Source organism: Parus major, chromosome 20 (assembly GCF_001522545.3).
Source record: "Parus major isolate Abel chromosome 20, Parus_major1.1, whole genome shotgun sequence".
NCBI classification, from domain to species: domain Eukaryota; kingdom Metazoa; phylum Chordata; class Aves; order Passeriformes; family Paridae; genus Parus; species Parus major.
The window spans coordinates 6,815,823-6,836,214 of record NC_031788.1 but is presented as its reverse complement, the minus strand read 5'-3'; the positions used below and the strand labels follow the sequence as shown (position 1 = coordinate 6,836,214).

The following is a 20,392-nucleotide window of genomic DNA, read 5'->3' as shown; positions in this document are numbered from 1 at the left end:
CAGAACATACATCACAATAACATTATATAGTAACTGCCAGAGTTTCCTGAGAGGATCAGAGTGTCACAGTCAGAAGAAAATGAGATGGGTTTTGCCTGCACAATCACATAACTTCCATTTCAGATACTCCCTCCATCCTCAAATATGCTAAAGAAGTCATAATGAAACAAAAATGCTGAATTTGAATCCCCAAAAAAATCCCTAGAGTGGATTCTGAACTGAATCCAATGTTTTTGCATGCTGCCAAAGCTGCTTCATCTACAGAAACAGACTGAACATTAACCAATCAGATAATAATGCAACCTGTTTTACTGAGATTCATAAAATAAAACAAGTTTAAAAATCATCAGTTACCAGCTATTTATACTCCACTGTTCAAGAAGGGAAAAAGCAGAAGTCCTAGGCTTAAAACACAACATTTGATACCCCAAACACACAACCCCCTGCAGCATCTCCAGTCTCCCACCGTGCTGGCATGGAACAGAGCACAGTGTGCAAGCACCATGCAACACACAGAAACATGGAAAGCAGGAGGACCCCAAACACCACCAAATATTGACTCTTAATGAAGCTTTTCATTCCAAATGAACTCTGCAGAGGACAGTATTTACAGTAGCCAGATGACACCTCCAGGCAGACCATGCAGGAGAGGGGAAGGTGCTCAGTGCTGTACAGCCCTGCCAGCTTCTGCCATGGGGTGACCAACTGCTGCCCTGCAAATCCTGGGAAACAGCATTCTGATCTCCCAAGACTGCACACATCATCAAACCCTGCTTGTGTTTGCAGAAGGGAGCTAGGAGCTCTCCACCTGAGCTTTCTGAGGCAGCTCTGACAGTCACAATACAATTATAAGACCTGAAATGTTGTCAGAAAACAGAAATTCATGTCCTGTGCTGTGTGCCAGATGTCCTCATCACTGCCCAGACAGAACCCTGATCTTAAACTTATCCCACAGACATTCCACAGTATCTCTACACAGCTGCTGAGATGCTGGATTAGTCACAAACACATCTGTCAGGGCTAGAGATTCAAGACCATGTGCTGCTAAGAGCCAACACACCTGGAGGGGGGTTCATTAGCTTCCCATAACCCTGTACAGGTAAGAAAAAGCCCTGCCTCATCCCACATCCCAAATCCAGGGATAGTACAGCCAGGGAACACAACAGACACCCTGCACAAGCTTGGAATGCCATTGAGCATTCATGTTCTATGGCACCAAGCAGGGGAATCCTACTTGGGATTATTTTGCTTTCCCAAATTTCTCAGCCTTTCAGCTGCCATAGCAATTCCAAGGCAGGCAGCAGTACCTACCTGCCAAGACTAAAATTAACTTCACTTTTTCTTTTTAAGCAAAGAACATAATTATGTTACTACCTGTAGTGAGAAATTACAGATAACTTCTGCTAACAAGGATGTGAAATGCACAGAGGGGTACCTGCACTTACACAGCTGATGGAGAATTTCTGGAATTTCAGAGGCTTTCTAATCATTTAAGTAGGGAAGTACTAATGCCTGACAGGTTAGAGAACAGCCAGAATTTCTTTGCTGTATTTCCTTCAGTATTTCTGTGAGAGGGCTGAACTATCCATTCTTTTTCTACAGTATTTTCCAGTGGATGTTTAGGCGTCTTTTCACACAAGACACAGTTAAAGTCTGTAACTCACTGTCAAAAGATGCAGCATATGAAAAGCAGCTTTTAATTTAAAAAGCAATTAGTTGAGTTCAAAGCAAAAGCTGCCCCCAGCAGCATTTAAACACAGACATCACTTAAAAAAGTGTTAGGAACATGGGAAGCAAAGGCCATTAAATGGTTAATATTAGTGTCCCCTCTCACTGGTCAGCCTTTATAGTCCTACAGATCTCATACATGGAAATCCAACATATATGAATCATATGAAAAGATGAAAGAGACAATTTCGATTGATTGTTTCCATTTCTAAAGGCAAGACCAAAGTGTGTCTTTTTAAACTAAAACTGCTGAGGACATAGACTCTGAACAATAACTTCTTGTCCTTAACTGAGCTTTTACAACATACACAAGCACAACTGGCTTTTCTTAACCTAGTTTTTGTGCTAGCTGGTCTGTAGAAGGAAAGTGAGAAACCAGCTCACCTTCAGCCTCTTCAGCAGCCACTGCATGAGGCCCTGCTGTGCAGCCTCTGTGCACATCTCCGGCCGGAACTCTGCCATGTTCTCCACTATTCCTGGGAAGAAAGACACAGAAAACAGATGGTTTTCCCCACCAAAAATTACAAATTTCATGTTTCCAGTCTCTCTCATTCTTACAGTCCTAGGAAATTACAATCCTGAAGGACTGCAAGGAGTGGGTGATGGTCTGACTGCCAGCAGTGGCACCACCCTGCCATGGTTCTGTGCTGTGCAAAGATCAGGGAGCAGAGGCAGTTATGTCCTTCCATAAACTGCAAATGATTCACTACCTGAAAGTTAAATATATTGTCAAGACAGAAACAAAGTATAGCTCACAGATATGTTCATAATAAATATATGGACAGTGGAGTCCCTTCCTGGAGGTTTTTAAAAGCTGTGTAGATGTGGCACTTTGGGACACAGTTTAGTGGTGGCCTTGGCAGTGCTGGGTTAATAACTGGATTCAGTGATCTTAGAGAGCTTTACCAACCTAAAAGGTTCTGTGATTGCCTCTGGTGTAGTGCAGTGATCCATGTATCTGCACCTCCAAACACAACTGGATTGGGAAGTGGCACCTTTCATGCAGCCATGGGACAAAGGACAAACTCTGGCTCCAAGGATGAGTGATTCCAAGCTGTGCTTGAATAAAAGCTACACCAGATCCTGTACTGCAGTGCTGGCATTCCAAGGGAAAAGGAGGAGGAAGGAAAGGAAGGGATAACTCACACCCCTTGGTACAATCCACAGAAAGGAGCAAGGGGTTGTGCAGCAGCCACTTACCCAGGGTGTTGTGGACACCATCAGCCTCCTCTTTCACACTTTCATCCAGGCGCTCTAAATTCTGGACCAACAAGGCCACAACCTGACCCTCCACCTAAATCCCCAGGGTCATGGGAAAGATAAAAAGATAAGAAACAAGGCTGAAAAGAAGATGAAGGAAACACCCTGCCAGACACGATCAGAAGACACGAACAACCCTGCTGTAAAATCTCAGAGAAAGCAAAGGAATCATCATGTAAATCTGTCACTATGTTTTTCCTAATTAATGAAACAAGTTTTGTGTTTCAGATTAAACAGAAAAGCATCAGGACGTAAACATGCACCTTGTCACACTCTTATTTCCTGAACCAACCAGATTTATAATCCCTCAGAATTCTGAAGCATGAGGCTCACAAACCACAAGACAAGAGAACTGTCAGCTCTGTGAGCGGCTCTGCTCCCAGCTGGTCACTGCTGCCTGCCTACATTGCTGCTGGACCTTGCACCTAGTACAAAAAGCTGACAGAACAATGCTCACACCCACAGATCCAAACCCAAGAGCTGAACCATCACCAGCTGAAGTCCTGCAGTTAAATCCTCTCAAGATGACTGCACCAAGTTGACTTCAGTGAGTTAAAGAAAACCAGACAGGCAGGGGGGATTCCCTGAATCACAGAGCTCACACCTGAAATATGCCTTTAAAACTGGAATTTGAAAGAGTTCAGCTTGATTCTGGCAAACTTTCCATTGTGGACATGAGCTTGGAACAGCTAAACAAAATAACATTACCAATTCAAACACTCTTAACCAGTTTTGGGCCCAGTAAATATGTGGAAAAAACACATACATGGGCTGCTTCAGAAAACAATGCAACAATCTTCAGATACTGTACAACCTTTTACCTACTTTCTTTAAAAAAAAAAAGTAATCTAAAAAGCAGATATCTAAACATTTCTCCCAAGATAGTCCTGACCTGCTTCTTTCAAGCAGGACAATGAAACCTCTAAACAAGGCTATTATCAGTGAGCTGGTGACAATGAAAACAGAGAAAGAACTTCACTTGATTTACTACCTCTCCACATATTTTATAGAAAACATCTTCTCTAGCAGCTCCTCTCTCCCATTTCATTCACCCAGCAATCTCCCCACCAAGGCAGAGTAATTAACAACAGCCCAGAGGCCAGCTGGAGGAACTGGGCTCTGGGCACTGTCATTAACCTTTGGAAGGTAACATTATAGTGACTGGACAAGAAGGATTGTAGGAAAAAACAGAGCAGCCAAACAAAGCAAACAAAAGAAAACTTGTAATTCCCTGTCTTCCAAATTCAACACAATAGTTACAGAACCAGACACAGCCATAGTAAACCTCAAAGGCAGCCAATTCACCAGCTCCAAGGTAGGACACACCTGTAAAATTCATGTTTGGCTGGCCATCACCTCTCTGGAGGGTTTGGTATCCCCATTGTTCAGCCAGGGAGCAGGAGGCATCCAGCACAAACACCAGGAGAAGGGAAAATTCACCCCCACAGAGGCCAAGAGGCACCCAGAGAGTTCACAGTGCAGAAAGCACTTAATACCAACAAATGCATCTCCTACCCACCTAGGTAACTTTCTGGGTTGGTTCACTCTGTGCCAAAAGGGACCCTTAACCTCTGGATCCTCCTCCACCCTTTAAAGTTCATTTGCTCTTCTACATGAAAACTTTCAAGTTTTTACTTGTTAAGAAAAAATCACACCATCACCAACAAATGCCCCAGTTCAAGCCCAGATTTTTGGGCCTGAAACAAGAGTTACTGGGTAGAAGACAACCAGTCTCCTGTGCAAGAGGTGAGACTGAAAAATCACAGAGGCATCACTGTCCTTTGGGTAACAGTCCCTGCCACAAACTTCAGTTCTCCATGAGTGAACCCAGGTCACCCTTTTCCACAGAAGAGAAAGGAAATGCAAACAAAGCTCCTGTTTTCAATGGGACACTGTCCAAGTCACAAATATTATTACTTCATTCTCCCTCCCTGCACCAAAAAATCTCCCAGCCCACACAAATTTTGCAATATGACAGTGTTCCTTCCAAAAAAGAAATGGTGCAACAACGTGCAAATGGTGCAACCACCCACCCCAAACTCTAGCATTTCATCAAAAACAGCCATTGTGGTCTCAGGTTCAGAACAGGCTTCTGCTGGCTATCTCCATCATGATGTTGGCAGCAAAGACAACCAGAGCTGCAGAAAGCACTGTGGGTCAGTGCTCATGGCTGGTCTGAGGCAGATGTTGTGGCACTGAAATAATCTGGGGTTTCCTACTTACAAGAGCGTCAATGAGGACTTCGGCTCCTTCTTCACTCTCATGGAGAGTATCAATATCAGTCAGCTCTTGCAGCAAGTCAACCACAGCTATGGAAACATGTGCTGGGTGTTAAGGACAACTAACAGGGAGGCAAACACATTTAGTATCAATAGCAGATGGCTCTTAGGCCAGTGTGCTCATGACACGACACCAAAGCAACTGGCAAGCCATTACCAGGGAGGTGATACAATGCATTACAATCACAGCAGCAGGGCACAGGATACCAGACACAAGAGCACACAGACTACTGCAGCAGACCTGCCCCACAAGCACTAAAATTAGGGAATCTGAACAATTAGGAATGATAAAAAAAAATGTGATTCTGTGCTTGCTGTATCAGGCAATTTTACTGTTTCTTCATGGTAGTTACTTATTTTTTTCAAATCAAACATGCTGGAGTTGGTCTAACGAGGCACCGTTTTGCATTGTCAAGACTAAACACAAGCAAAGAGAAATGAGTTATAATAATGTGATTTGGGTATTCTGCTCTCAGTGATAGCCCTGCTAACCTGATACACACACACCCCTAACGAGGGCACCGCCGGCAGCAGGAGCATCACCCCCCTCTGCCCAGCCCAATTAGGGCAGCACACTCCTCAAACCACAGCCCTCACAGGAACAGCAGAGATTCTGCCAGCCCAATTTTCACTCATTAACTCTGGGCTGCATAACACACAGCTCCCCTGCCTGCTGCACAGCTCCCTTGTACGACAAGACGTATTCCAGCTCATTAGACCCACTTCCCTATTCTCTCAGACACACTGATCAATCCTGCCTGCATCCCAGGGGCAGAGCAAGAGACGTGGCTTTCTGCATGTCCTAAATAACCACTCTGTGATGGATCTCTCTCAAGTGCCCAGGCTGACAAAAACTGGCTCCCAGGTCTCCTATTTGTGCATTTGCTCAGACACACAAGCAGCAACAGGAAAAGTATTTTCATCTGTCTTTTCCTAGTGAAGTTCAGCCGTGTGCTGGGGCTGGCTGGAGAGGTGAGCTCTGCAAGAGAAAGCCTGGACCTTCTGCTGGACAAGCTGCAGGCAAGTCACCAGGGTGTCACTTCAGCCAAGTGTCACCTCAGCAGAGTGCCACTGCAGTGAAAAAGGCAAATCACACACTGCACTGCACCAGCAAGAGCAAAACCAGCAAGTCAACAGAAGGAATTCTTGTCTTCTCTTTGGCACTCACCGGGCAACTTGCAATAAAAGAGAGACCTTGACATACTGGGCTTGGGAAGGCAGAGGACCACTAAGGTGGTCTGGGGGTTAATACATAATGGACAAAGACAAATTGAGGGAATGGCATTTCATCAGCTTGTGGCAGAGAAAGCTCAGGGAGGAATCAGTTGAAGATTTTTGCTGTCTCTGGGGTGCTACAAAAGATAACTGAACCAGGTTCTTTTGAGAGTGCACAGCAAAGAACTCAGCAGAGTTCATCATGCAGAGCATTCCTGTCTGGGAAGCTTCTGCTGAGGTTTGCAGTGAGAGTATCAGCTGTCCTATAAAATTTAGGAGATGGTAAAGCAAAGCCTCGCTTGAAGCGTTCATGTCTTTCATTAATAAAATCTTGTTGGTGATCATCTTTCATTCACATGTTTTGTGTAAAACTGTATGAATCATTCAGCAGATTATTTGTTCCCCCTGGACATTGCTTTTGTCTCCTTGCATTAGTCCCTCAAGACACCACATTTAAATCACATCTGAAGAGCCATTTGTTTAGTTCTCTCCTTGAAGAACTCATTTTAAAAAATATTTTCCCATTTGTTTTAACAAAATATCATTAGAAAACCTGAGCTGTATCAATTCAGTTTTATGTCTAGATGCTTCACTTTAATAGTGCTTCTACCCTGTATGTGAGCAGCAGCAGTCTCTGCTTCCAATGGAGCTCAAAACACTTCAGCAGTTTTATAACAAGAAATATACTTTTCCCAAAACTGCAGTTCTCAGGCCAAATTCCTACCTGTAAACTCAGTGACAGGCAAGTTGCAAACCAAATAAAAAGAGTTCGCTGTGGAAACTCTGACAAGTCTTTGACAGCAGCAGTGACCCCAGCACAAAGCTTTCCATGGCTGACAGGACAAAGCAAGCTGTACCCTGGCGCGCTTCGTCTGGAAAATAGCTCTGCTATCCCAGTCAATATTCCCACTGTTCCTTTTTTCCCTATGAATGAGAAATTCAGTATAAAAGAGCACAGTACAAACAAGTCTGTGGTGTCTGGTATAAAATAAATAATTAAACTACAGTAACCACGAAATTGGATTTGCATGGGAGGAGCTTCTCCCTGTACAACATAAATTGTTAACAGTTATTTGAGAGCCATTTCCTCGCAGATCTTGGATAAGGGAAGCTGTGGGCTTTACTGTTTTGCAGGGAACAGCATTCACCACATCAAGGTTCTACCCAATGCAAGTCAAAATACCCAAACACATAAGCAGTGCTCTCTAATATGAATTGGCATGCAATAAAATATTTATGTTTTGGTTTTAGCTTCTGATCACTGCACCCATTTAGAAAGAATGAATTATGAATTCTCAATAGAAGGTGCTATAAAGAAAAGTGCTAAAAAAGAAAACCAAGATCTGTGCATCAGACTACAACATGCAGCACTAACAGGCCTTTTCACATTGTATATTCCAAAACACCTCAGGAAAGCTGGTAAGTGTTATCTCCTGTTTTATACATAAAGAAGCAAAGAATAAATTACCTTCCTAAGGCCATGGATCAATAAAAATGGAAAAAGGACTGCCTGAGTCCCAAGTCAACATCCAGTGCCCTTTCCATGGGGCTTCACTGCTCTCTCCACTCACTGATATTTTCAGGACACAGACACACAATCTCCTAAATCATGTAACAAATTTTCAAATTAATCTGCTGTAGAATATTTTACAAGCAAAGTGGGCTGAGGTCTGTTTTTACAGGCTGCACAGTGGGGAGCTGGGCATAGTGCCAGTTCCCAGCTGACAGCTAAGCATCAAGGCACCAGGATACTCAAAAAATGGCACTGTTTTTGATCAACATTACCAAATGGGAAACTCTTTGCCAGATGCCCTCAGAGCTTCAGAGGTACAAGAACCAGGTGTACAGGTGTACAGAGGGATCAGGGTCAGTGACACTGGACCCCACTGAGCATGGAAATGGAATTGTCTCTGGATATGTACTTAACCAGAGGGGCCACCTGTAGCCTTGAGCTCTGTGCACACCAAACTAAAGGTATGGGCACATGAAGAGGGCACATTTACAAACTAAAGTGAAGCATGTGGTGAGCTAATCCATGACCAACAGCTGACAGACTGACAGCTCAGCTCAGCAAGAAGGGGTAAAACAAAGTTTGCACAGTCTGAGATTATCGTGGCTAAACCCAGGCCGTCACTTCTTCTCTGCTGCTCATCTGCTCACACTCTAACACTGCCACACAAAACTAGATGAAAGGGTCATAAAACAAGAAAGGAAAATAACAACACTGAAAAAAATTCAGAATCAATATTACTTGAACAAAGAGGGCTTTCCTTGGGAAAAAACAAAAAAAAACAACACATAAATTCAATGTGGTGGGAAGAGGAGAAAAACATCTACAGGAGCCTGGGAAAGAGGATATGAGAGATTACAGAAAAGTCAGTAGAAAGCCTCTCCCATGAGAGCTGCTTTAACAGCTGAAGGATATCTGTATTGTCATGTCCCAGCAGCCCAAGCAGAGACTGCACAGCATTCAGCTCCACCAGCAGGTGATACAGGCCGGGCATCGTCGCGATCACATGCATTTCCTGAATGATGTCATTTAAATCCAGCTCTGACTCCATAAACCTGAGGCAAGACAAAAAAGGGTCATAAAAAGGCAAGAAGAGACCACTACCTTCCAGGAGACACCAGGCAGGACTTGTCATCCCAGGTGCACATGGCACCAGCATTTCTATCCGCCCTGTACTACACCTGCCCCTTGAAGTTTAATCTTGCAGCAGCATAAACATTTTTACTGTATAACTTACATAGAGTAAATAAGCAGATTTGTTCCAATTCTGTAATTCAGTTCTAGAATTTCAAGAAAAAATTAAAATCAAGATGCTGCAGCCACACATGAAAAAACCTGCTTATAAAATAAATTCTGCAGAGTGCTGCACCTTCCCTAGCTAGCACATATTAGTATATGGGTTGAATGAGGTCCATAAAAATTATCTGGGTAAGGGAAAGGACAGCAAACTAGACAAAAAATAATGGTATTGAAGTGTAGGAAGAAATCCCTTTAATGTGAATAACAGAACACCTTGAAGGGAGGAAGAGGCTTCTAGAGCATGAACACCACATCTGGCTTTCTGCACCCATCCAGCCATTCTGCTCACCACAGCACTGAGTAACACAAAATTATTTCCTCCCCACACAGACCTCTGGCTGGTATGCAAGCACATACCTTCACAACAAATGATGAGATGAAACCTTTAATTATTGCTTATGACGGTTTTTGTGCTGCCAGCCATATATTGGCCCCACCAGAGTCTCAACAAAGCCATTTTTAATTAACAAAGTCAGTTTCAAATAATATTTAGAAGAACTACAAGGCAATAACTGGTGTTACATAAGCCTTATGTAACTGAAAACATCTCTATATTCCAGCAATTGATTTAGGCTTACACCTAAAATCAAAGGAAAAAAAGTTAAGCATAGTCTTACTTCTCTGGATTATCAGGAAACTTGATCCTCAGCTCCTGGTTTTTGTAGGATCTCTTCTCAAAGGTAAGAATCATCTTCTTCACTGAACTTTCATCCAAAGGTTCCTCCTGACCAAATCAGAAAAGGCAGACAAGTGAGCTTTGGATGGCTGGAGAAGTATCAGCAATGTGGTGGGATTGCAGCCAGGCCCAGGGCCCTCGGAATTCCAGCCAGCTCTGGAATCTCACTGCAGAGAGCTGCCAAACACCTCACACACCATCACTACCCACTCCAGCTCAGACCTCGAGCTGCTCTTTTACACCTGTTATAACTGTTATTATATATGGTGCTATTATATAGCACCACCAGTGCATATTGATGCTTTTTTGCTTCTGACATAGAGCAACCCTGCACTGACAGCCTCTGCCCATGGAGAGCTTCTCTGCAGAAGTCTCTTGTGCTATTGCTTTTTGTAAGTCTACATTTAACTGCCCTGAATTTATGTTCTTCCACATTTTCCTCACTTGGATAAGCTTTCACTGCTATCTTAAAACCTTTTCCTAAAGAAAGAAATAAATCAATATTCTAGTCTAGTATTTTCTCTTTATTTTGTAAATGCTCTGAAGGTGTTTCTCAGCTGGAGTTGTATATTTACTGTACAGCAGCAATGCAACCTCAGCTGCCTCTCTAACACCTACAAACATTTTCCTTAGTTTATGATTTTAATGCACTTCTTTTATTAAAAAATTGATGATATAGATTTCTCTGTGTAACCTCTTCCCTCTCCTCTGTTTGACTGTTTTACAACCACTATTTAGGAGAAGCTCTCAAAACAAAAAAAAGACACCCTCCCATCTTAAACCAAGTTTTGTCCGTGTCCCCTGCTCAGTATTAAGTCAAGAGGTGCTGCTGGTGTTGCAGATTCTTTGGTCAGTGACTCTAAGCAGCAATCTGGTATGAGAGAGAAAACCTCCATTTCTTCAGCAAACTCCATTACAGTAACAACACCAGCCCCAACCTTCAGTTATTATTGGATTTCCTTCGTTCCTTTGCCCATCCTGTCTCATTGCCATCCCCCTCATGTCACCACCCCATTCAGCCAATCAATACTACAGTGCCCAAAGCACATTCTTCTTGCAGTGGGATTTCAACCCACACATGCTGACACTGCTTTGCTCTGCATTCCCTTTAATTCTTTGCTTCCTCTAACACATATCACCACAATATCTCCATTAGGATCTGCTTTATATCTTGTATTGAATTTGCATTCAGTATTGCAGTGTCCTACAGATTAGCTTCTTCCCATCAAATTTACTGGGACAAAGCACATTTTAATGGAACTTATATTAACTGCAGTCCAAAGTAATAAACAAAATATTTGAGTTCTAAAGAAAGACTGGACTTTCAGCTTTTAAAATGTCTGGCTGGGAGGACTCCACTTGACAAAGATGAGGGACTGGCACACTGCAGGAATCCGTAAGACTCTAGCCAGTCAGGAGAATTCTTCTCTCGATCCATCCTCCCTGGAGCTGAAATGCTACAGAAATCCTGCATTATCTTCCTCTGCTATCAGCCACAACTGTCATGGCAATAGCTCAACATCAAAAACACGAGGGAGATTCTCAAAGACAGATGTTGGCAATGCTGTATACAAAGGACAATGATATTTTACAAAGCTACATGATTCTGTAGTGGTGAACATCACTTGGTTTTTTTTATCAAACAGGACATGGGCAGCAGGAAGCAAGTATCTTCTAGATTTATACCAATCCATGTGTCACATTTATAAAGTGATCTTTTCCCTGGCCCTTGGCAGAAAGGCCAATGCAGCATTGGATTTCTGTCTCCAAGGCTTGAAATCATTTACCCTTGACAGCTGCCACCCCCCTCCTCTGACCCAAGACCTTTCTTGTACAGAAGAATGTTTGTTTATTTGCTGCTGCTGCTGCACAGCTACAAAGAGGGGGAGAAACTGCATGGTTGGGGGTACTGATGAAAACAATCATCAGGAAATTGGTTAGAACATAGAAACTGTTTCCTAAAAATATACTTTAGAAGGTGATTTGGGTATTCTCAGACCAAACAGAGATCAGACTTGAAAGCCCTCTCGCTTTTGCCCCCGATTTGAATCTTCAGCTGATAAATTTGAGAAATATGAAATTAATGAGCACCCCACAGGGCAGGAAAGCAAACCCACAAACTGAAGCTGTACAAGCACAGGAAGATCACGTTAAGTCTCACCACCTACATGGTAAGAAATGGAAATCACAGAGAAGGGGTTTGGTGTTTGGTTATTTCCACTGCCTCTCCTTTTCCAGAGGACTTACTTCCTCGTCTTCCTCTTCTCCATCTCTCTCAATTATCTGAAGGAGTTTCTTCTTCTCATCATCAGTTTCCTCCAGGGCAGCAGACTCCTCTTCCCTATGACGACCATGCTCCCGGGCACTGGCTTGTTTCCGACGTGCTTTGATTTCCTCTTCCTCTTCATCGCGGGGTCTTTTTGTCCCTCTGTTAGGCTGAAGTCAGAGAAATAAAAGGTGAATGAATACAAGTGTTTTGTGACCCTTGCAAACCAGAATACCAATATTACAAGCCATACCAAAGAAATTCTTACAAGTTGTTTAAAAGATTTGCTTACACGACACTTAACAACTCTGAAAACTGGAAAGGAAATTAATTTAGTGAAGTGGAACATCACATGAGTAGATGAATGCCTCTGCCAAGAGCTGTGTCAACATCCTACCTTCTTTGATCTATGAACACAATTCACAGGGAAATATCTTCATAGACAGCAAGGACAAGGAGTGCACAGACAAGGAGTGGCTGAACAGCCCTGCTCAGTGGGGCACAGCTGCCCATCAAGGAACCCCAACCTGCTGACTCAGCTGAGACAACCCCACATTTCACAGCCAGCAGACTGATATGCTCAGCAGACAGCAGGGAAAGATAATTTTTTACCTGCAATGTGTACAAGATTATATTGAATTCCTGTGTTCATCTCATTTCACCCCCATCTTTCTGTCTGAAGTTTGCTGACAAGTAAAAGCAGAATCAGCCCAACTCAGTGGAGGCAGGACAAGGAGGACTGCAGCTTGCTGCAGCTCTGCAGGGGCTTGACACTGGATTAAACAGAGCCCAAACCATCATAGTTTGCTTGGAACAACCTACTATTTCATTCCACTATTTCTAGTTGATTGTCAGAATTAAAGGTAATTTGCCAAGGACAAGAAGTCCATTAATCCTAATCCCATGTTTGCATTCAGGCAGAAAGGGATAAAAGCATTTGCAATAGAAGGAAAAACTTTCCCCTCAAAAACTACAAGGACATTAAATTTGGTCTCTCACATTTTTGAAGGACGACCAAGCTGAAACAAGAGTACTCCATGCTCTATAACTATAGCAAAACAAAGTTAATTCTTTGCTATTTAAAAGGAGTGTATGTATCAAGAATAATAAAATAATAACAAAAATACCTTTACTTTACATTACTGCTCAAATCACCTGGTAGGTGATTTTGTAACCTCATTAGGTCTAACATGCATCCATCTTAATTTATAAAACACCACCTGGCAGGCAGCCCCTACTCTTCTGCTCTGTGAGACCCTTTGTCTAAAATGGCAAAAGTCACATCAGGCTTCCATGAACACAGGTCCTGCTTTTACCTGAGACTGGGATCCTTCTCCTGCTTGATCCAAAGAAAGGTGCAGAGGAAATAAGTGACAGTGCCATTCTCCCACCAGGTCTGGCACTAGTGTGAGCATCAAGACGGGAATTTCCAGCTCCCTGGCAGGTTAGGAACTTGTGGGTTGCAGAGGGTAATAAACCTTGCAGGCTCATAAGGGAATCCAGCTGTGGTTCCAGTTCTGCCACGAGCTGCACCAGTGGCACAGCCTAGTACCAATGACAAGATGCTCTGGAGAAAATGCTGCTTTCAGGAGATGTAAAAAAATAAAAGTCCCCCCCACTCAGCCCCAAAAAGCACATGAGGAGTTAATTATAGTTAAGAAGCAGGCGAGACAGCAGGCTGGCTAGGATCACCTTGTTTTCAGGGTTACCACCTTGTCACCACTTTAGGGAAGATGCAGAATCAAGTTTCCCAGACAACACATTAGCACAAATCAGAGCTGTATCTGTTCGCTCCCAGGCAGACCTGTTCAAGCTCTGTTATCTGTCTCCTTTCTCCCTATATCTTCCCTGCCATTTCCATTACGGATGGTACATTCCTGACTTAAAACCCTTCTAAAGTGCCTCCATGCACCTTTAAAGCAGTTACTCAGCTCATAATTCAATAGCCATGACGTGGAAGCATACCCAGAGATTCTGTGAAATGAAAAATTTATTTGCTTGGAGGGTTTTGTGGATTGGGTTTTTTTTTTTTAAGCAGATTCCTATTACTTATCTTCTAGGTACATTAAAATATAATTTAACATAGATCCGTTTGGAAACAAACGTGTCGTTGACAACAACTAATAATTCAAACACTCCCTGTGCAACCAGCAACCCCATAAAAAGAATAAGGAAAAGGTGCTGCTCTAAATTACATCATCCAAGGAAAATCTTCAGTAAATCCATACTCCTCTCTCAATGTCCTTGATGTCACAAAGAGCACTGCCCTTCCTATGTCCTTCCATTCACTCCTTGGTAATACCCTACTCATCCTAAACCATCTTTGACAGATTAATGTCACAAACACAGAAACAGCAATTAGTGACATAAATCCCAAAATTTACATCGAAATCTCAACAAGATTTGCTATGGATGTTCCTAATTTGGAATTGGAATCTCATTCCTCACTCTTATTTCTAAACATTAAAAAGGACCAAAGCCCCTGGCAACCCTGAGGTGCAATTAGAGGCTAAGGAAGCTGGGGGTCTGTCAGATGCAAAGTAATGCGCCATGGGAAGGGACTACATCCCAGAACAAAACCTAAATTAAAACTCCATCATTAACCTCTCCCCATTTCCTCTGAGTACACAATCCTCAAGATCAGAATTTACACCCTTGCTTCCATCTCAATTATTTTACCCTTTTTTTGTATTTATGCATTGCTGGGAGAGGCGTCTCTAACACATAGCAGAATCATTATGATAAATCATGGAAGTGCCCCGCGTGCGATCATTAACGCTGCCAGCAGCCTGGCAATAGGCAGTAATTGAATTCCGGGCAAACGCTATTAAGCAGGCATTAAGGCTTTGCCTCTCCTTATTGATGATATGCAAAACCTTGCTAAGAACACTGCCGTTCCCAACCAGCACTTATTAAAGCCAGGAAACCACGGCCCGAGTGGAACACCTGGGTCCTGCTCATTCCACAAGAGATGCACAGTCATGAACAACTGATTTAAGGCAGGCATTAGTTTCTGTTCATTGATTTTCATCTTGGGTTTGCATTTGTGTTTTGCAAAGGACTGTTACCAACCAGCAAGAATTAAGCCCATAGGTTGCTGCACCAAGCCTGGTGCATTTCGCTCAGCAAACATACAGATCGTGTCCAAACACATTTATTTAACCAATTCCACAGCTTCACAGACATCTGCACAAATTCTGCCTTTCTGGTAGCAAAGAGAAAGTTAATCATTTGATAAACAAAATGTGGGTTTTTTTACTTAGTTGTGCTAAGGTGAATCTGGCAAGAAGTTGGAATTCATTAGAAAATGCACAAGAAAAGCATTTTTCAATTGTTTTGTTAGCTAAGCCTAATTCTGTTCCTGTTGAATGCAGGGCATTCACAGTAATTTATTCAGTAGGCATTCTCATTTAAATCTAACACTGATAGCACCACACAAAAACCAATGAATACAAAAGGGTTTAAAAAAAGCTACTGTTTATAAAATATGATAAAGTAAACAGAAGCTGGTAATTGGGAAGGGGAGAATTATCTTTCCCTTTCTCTTGCAGTCCTCCTGTACTGGTTGTGTCTGTTAGCTGACATACCCTGAGCTGACACTCCCTGGGGCCCAGCCTTTGGGTATTTTCCCCAGACACACCTGACACAGGTAAGACCAAGCCTGCCCTCAGTGTGGGCAGCAGGAGCAGCACCCACACGTGTACCACGAGGGACAGGGAAACAATGTCCTAAATCAAAGCACAATAATCTGCCAGCACCCCTGGGATTCTTCGGAGCACTGATTGCACATTAATATCAGGGTTAAGTACCCCACAAAATCAGAACACACATTTCTCAGAATCCTGATTGCTTCAGCCTTCGCTAAACATGAGGAAGGTTTAGAGGGATCTCAGTAGTTTCATATTACTCAAGAAATACTCAGGAGTTTCATATTACTGACGTATCTGTTTTGTAAGTAACCTCGTTACTGTGGGGATCAGAATTTTTTTGTTAATGAAATCTGAAATAAATCTTCATAAATGATGCAGCTTCTTCTGTGCCCACCTCCCAGCCTGCTCCAAAGAGCCACTCAGAAAGCAGCACAGCAGATGTCAGTTTGGGATCCTAATCTCCAGAGGAATCTTCAATGACTTCCTAATTTTGTTTCCAATGTTTGTGATAAACCAGGCTACTATCAATCTCACTTTTCCATGATTTTTCTTCCTGAGGCGTGAACACAGCACTTCTAAATGGTGCAGGATCTGAGCACTAAAAACTGGAACTGATACCCCAGGAAAATCAGAAATCTCAGAGACCCAAAAGCTCCAAAATCACACAAACTGAGGCAAATGCAATGGCAGGTGCACACTGTACCCACATGGATATGGATTATTAATTCCAGAAGGAATGAACCCCTGTGCTGTCCCTTATTAACCAGCCAAGGAGCACATCAGGGAGGTGCAGGACGGGGATCTTTCTTGACACCCTCTAGTTTGGTGGTCAAAGACATTCCCAAATGCATTGGGAAGTAAACTAGAGATTCACCTGCCACACTGTGAGAGCACCAAGACCGCTCTGACAGAGTGGGGCTGTACTCCCAGGAGCACAGCCAAGGGATAAGGCAGACAGCTGAGCCAATGTCGGCTCGGAGCTCCTAGAGTAATAATGTTGTAAGTAGTCAACAACCAGCTCAGCTGAGCTGCCCCTACCATCAGATGGATCCATTACTTTGGAAACTCACAGCAAATTATCTGTCCCAGTAGCAGAAATGATGCTGTGCCCCCATGGACACACGGAGATCCATCCCCATACGCACCACACTAAAACCCTGACAGACAACAGGAAGATCGCCCAGCGCAGTGAAGTCAGATCTCACCCTGTTAGTTATTGCTTCTTCTGCTGTTTGATTTTACTGACATTCCATCAAAAAATTAACAGTTTGTAATGATCACTCACGGTGATGAAATCTGCCTTTAATGAGAATTCAAATAATCTCCCCTATTCCCTCCCAAGACAACTGAAAGAGGACTCGGAATAGCCCCAGAGTTGGCTTTGTCCTCTTAATTACCCTCTGTAATCAGAGACCAAACACGGAGGATCTGGGCAAACAGCAGCAATATTTAATCATCACTTTAGACCATCTGCAACTGTTTTGCAGCAACATGTAAAGTTTATGGATTCCTGAGCTTTGTATAAACGGCCAGGTGCTGTTTAATTGTATTTTTTGTTACAAGAGGTTTCTTTTCCTGTTCTGGCAGACACTTGGTGCTGAATTGGTGGCATGGTGCCTGCAGTCTTCCACGCCAAGATTGGCTCCAAGGGAGAACATCTTCTTGCTGAAGCAAGGGCACAGATTACACATTTAGAGGAGAAAATTCAAAACAGTGTAAGAGGAAAGTAATTATTTTGGGTTGTGCTGAGGGAGGTTGAGAAGACCAACTCATTTGCAGCAAGAGATTAAAATCAGAGAGCTAAGGCACCACACCACCTACCTGACAGCCAGTACCACCCCTGCAACAAGGACAACCAAGGAGACCTTGAAACAGCCCAAGCTCAGCCCAGAGCATGGAAGCTTCAAAATCCAGGGCTGGAGTGGGCCAGGAGCTGCTGGGTGAGCTCCAAAGCCACCCTCCCCTGGCTATCTTCTTCAGGCCACCCTCTCCAAAGGCAGAGTTTGACCCAAAGGATGAGAGGCAGTGAAATCTGCTATTTCCAACTAATTTTCCCCACCTCTCAGCCAAAAATGCCCTCACAAAAGGGAAGCTCATTTTCTCAGAACCAGAGCTATTTACCTGCCTTCTGCTCCTCCACATTTTTCACCTGTATTCACCATTGTACCCAGTTCTGGAGGTCTGAATTCAGCACCACTGACTTCCAATGCTCACTAAAGCATCACCTCAGCTAGTGACACAAGAACCACCTGCATTCAGGTGAGAGCCCAGGAGAGCAAGAGCCAAGACAAATCCTTCAGGAACTATTTCAGCAATTGGCTGAAAACTGCAGAATGCTTTTCCCTGCAGCTAAGAATGATTTCAGCAGCAAGAAATTAAATTAAAATTTCGATATCCTGCAGCTAAGCAGCGTTTCTTTACCTCAACAGAATACAGTTCCCGCTGTCACAAGCAATCACCCCCTTGCCGCGTTGAAAGCTCATCCAAGGGAAAGCTGTATAAAATTCAAGTGAGCAAAGTAAAGTGGATGGACACTTCCCTCCAGAGTGGAGGGAATCCTGGGGTGTTGACATTTTGAGAGGAAGAGAAAAACCAACTAACAAAACCCCAAACTGGAACTTGGGTAAAAAAAATGTCAAAGTTCATTCAGGTTAACCTCTCTGTGCCTTAACCTGCATCCCAGACATGTAAGGGATGACATTACCAACCCCCAGATGGGGTGGAGAAGGCAAAAGAATCAAAGGAATGTAAGAAATGAAAATTCTAATTTGATGTTGAAAAATCACATTTTAAAAAGATAGAGAAATACAGAAGTGGAGTAGATCTCAGACCAGCAAGGCTCTGCTGTTGAATGCAGCAGGATGTGGAAGGATGCTTGAGACAGAGCAAGGAGGAATCTAGTGGAGCTCTCAAAGACAGACTCCTCCCACAGCCATGCCCCAGACACTTGGGAAAGCTGCTGAGAAACTTCTCAAACCCATAGCAACTTTCCCTATTTCCCTGAGCATCTCCAAACAACAGATTCTCACAGCACAAACATGGGGTGAACAGCAAGACCCTCCCTTCACCTCTGTGCCCCACAGAATGAGGCACACCAGGATGGCACTGAGCTCCCCAAGGAATTCTGTGGCTCAGGAGCAGACCTGGCCACACTCACACGCCTGAAAATGTCTCAGGGTGTTTTCCTCATCCAAGGAAGCCCCATGGCTGCATGCCGGGCTGGGAACTGAAGTAAAGCCCAACACTATCCCAGCCAAGATATCAAAATGTCATTGCAGTTCACACTCGTATTCCCTGTTTCACAGGGAACACCTGAAATCTGCTCCTGGGACAATAAATCAACGCACTCGATACCTGCACACAACGAGCAATCAATGACCGCAGGGCAAAGGAAGTAAGGAGTTTTCTTATAAGGAAAACTTTTAAAAAATATTTTGTTAAACGTGAAATTAAATGGGTTTTGTCATAAAATAGGGAGAAAAAGACATGCTAGAACAGCTATGGAACGAGCTCAGGCTTCGCTCCAGGCACAGGCGGGCACAAATCTGCCCATCTGTGCCCGAAACGACACCGGCAAAACCCCCGGTAACCGGGTCCCACCGGGCACCGCTGTTCCGAAGAGCGGGAGAGACCCCCAGAATTCAGCGACACTTTAACCAGACCCCGTGCGAGCGCACCGAGTGCGGCCGGGCAGGCCCCGCACGGCGGCCGCCCCAGGCCCGCGGCCGCACCGGAGCTGAAGCAGCTTCGCTGCCACCGCAGCGGGGCCACGGACGAGAGGACCTCCGCGCCGGTGGCCGGAGCGCAGGAGACCGCGACACCCCCAGTATGGCCCAACCTCCCGAGTTCACCTGGTAGCTGAGCAGCTCCCCCACGTCCATCGCACCCACCGGGCCCCGCCACCGGGAACCTGTCGCAAACCAGCGGGGTCGCGCGACACCTGCCGTAAGGCAGGCAGCGGAGGACGGGTGGCGAGATGCCACACTGCCGGAAAGCGACGCGAGGGGGCCTTGCCGGAAAGGGAGAGGCGGGAAGCGCCACGCTATCGTAAAGCAGCGCGGGGCTGTCGCGAACGGGAGCGGAGCGGGGCGACCCCCACCCCACGGTGCGAGCCCCGGCGGGGCCACCCAACAGCTCGGGGGTCCCAGGGCAGGGCTCGGGGACTCCCGCCTGTCCCCCGGTGCCACAGGGCAGGGAGAGGACGAGACCCCTCCCCGGTGAGGGGAGAACCCTCCTTGGCCCGAGCAGGCGGTTCCACGGGCGAAGGGGGGAGCGGGGGTCCCGTCCCCGCCGGGAGCCGGGCGCTGCTGTCACCCGCGGGGGAAGCGACAGCCAGCAGAGCCCCCCTGCAGCCACCCCCGGGGACAGCGAGGAGCGGCGTTTTCTCGTGACACATTTCCCATAACCTTCTAAAAACGCTCCCCGGGCTGAGCCGCGCTCGGGAATGCGGGCGGCTGCTGCCAGCGTTTATTGACAACACATTTCTATTTATACCCGGTGTCATTAACC

General features: G+C 44.6%; 1 protein-coding gene across 2 annotated transcripts in view; it reads right to left on the bottom strand.

Moving 5' to 3' along the window:
- CTNNBL1 (catenin beta like 1) overlaps window positions 1-19,827 on the bottom strand; it is a 47,166-nt gene extending 27,339 nt beyond the window's left edge. Inside the window, exons 1-7 of one of the 2 annotated variants that reach the window (XM_015647686.2) lie at window positions 19,735-19,827; window positions 12,215-12,403; window positions 9,909-10,015; window positions 8,908-9,047; window positions 5,212-5,309; window positions 2,929-3,022; window positions 2,113-2,204 (exon numbers count right to left, since the gene is read on the bottom strand). In XM_015647686.2, coding sequence (XP_015503172.1) covers window positions 2,113-2,204; window positions 2,929-3,022; window positions 5,212-5,309; window positions 8,908-9,047; window positions 9,909-10,015; window positions 12,215-12,403; window positions 19,735-19,764 — 750 coding nt within the window. In that variant the 5' untranslated portion in view covers window positions 19,765-19,827. Of the gene's footprint in view, window positions 1-2,112; window positions 2,205-2,928; window positions 3,023-5,211; window positions 5,310-8,907; window positions 9,048-9,908; window positions 10,016-12,214; window positions 12,404-13,549; window positions 13,830-19,734 lie in introns of those variants that run through there. The other variant, XM_033519114.1, reaches the window with a different exon arrangement.
- Between the last annotated feature and the right edge of the window lie 565 nt (window positions 19,828-20,392).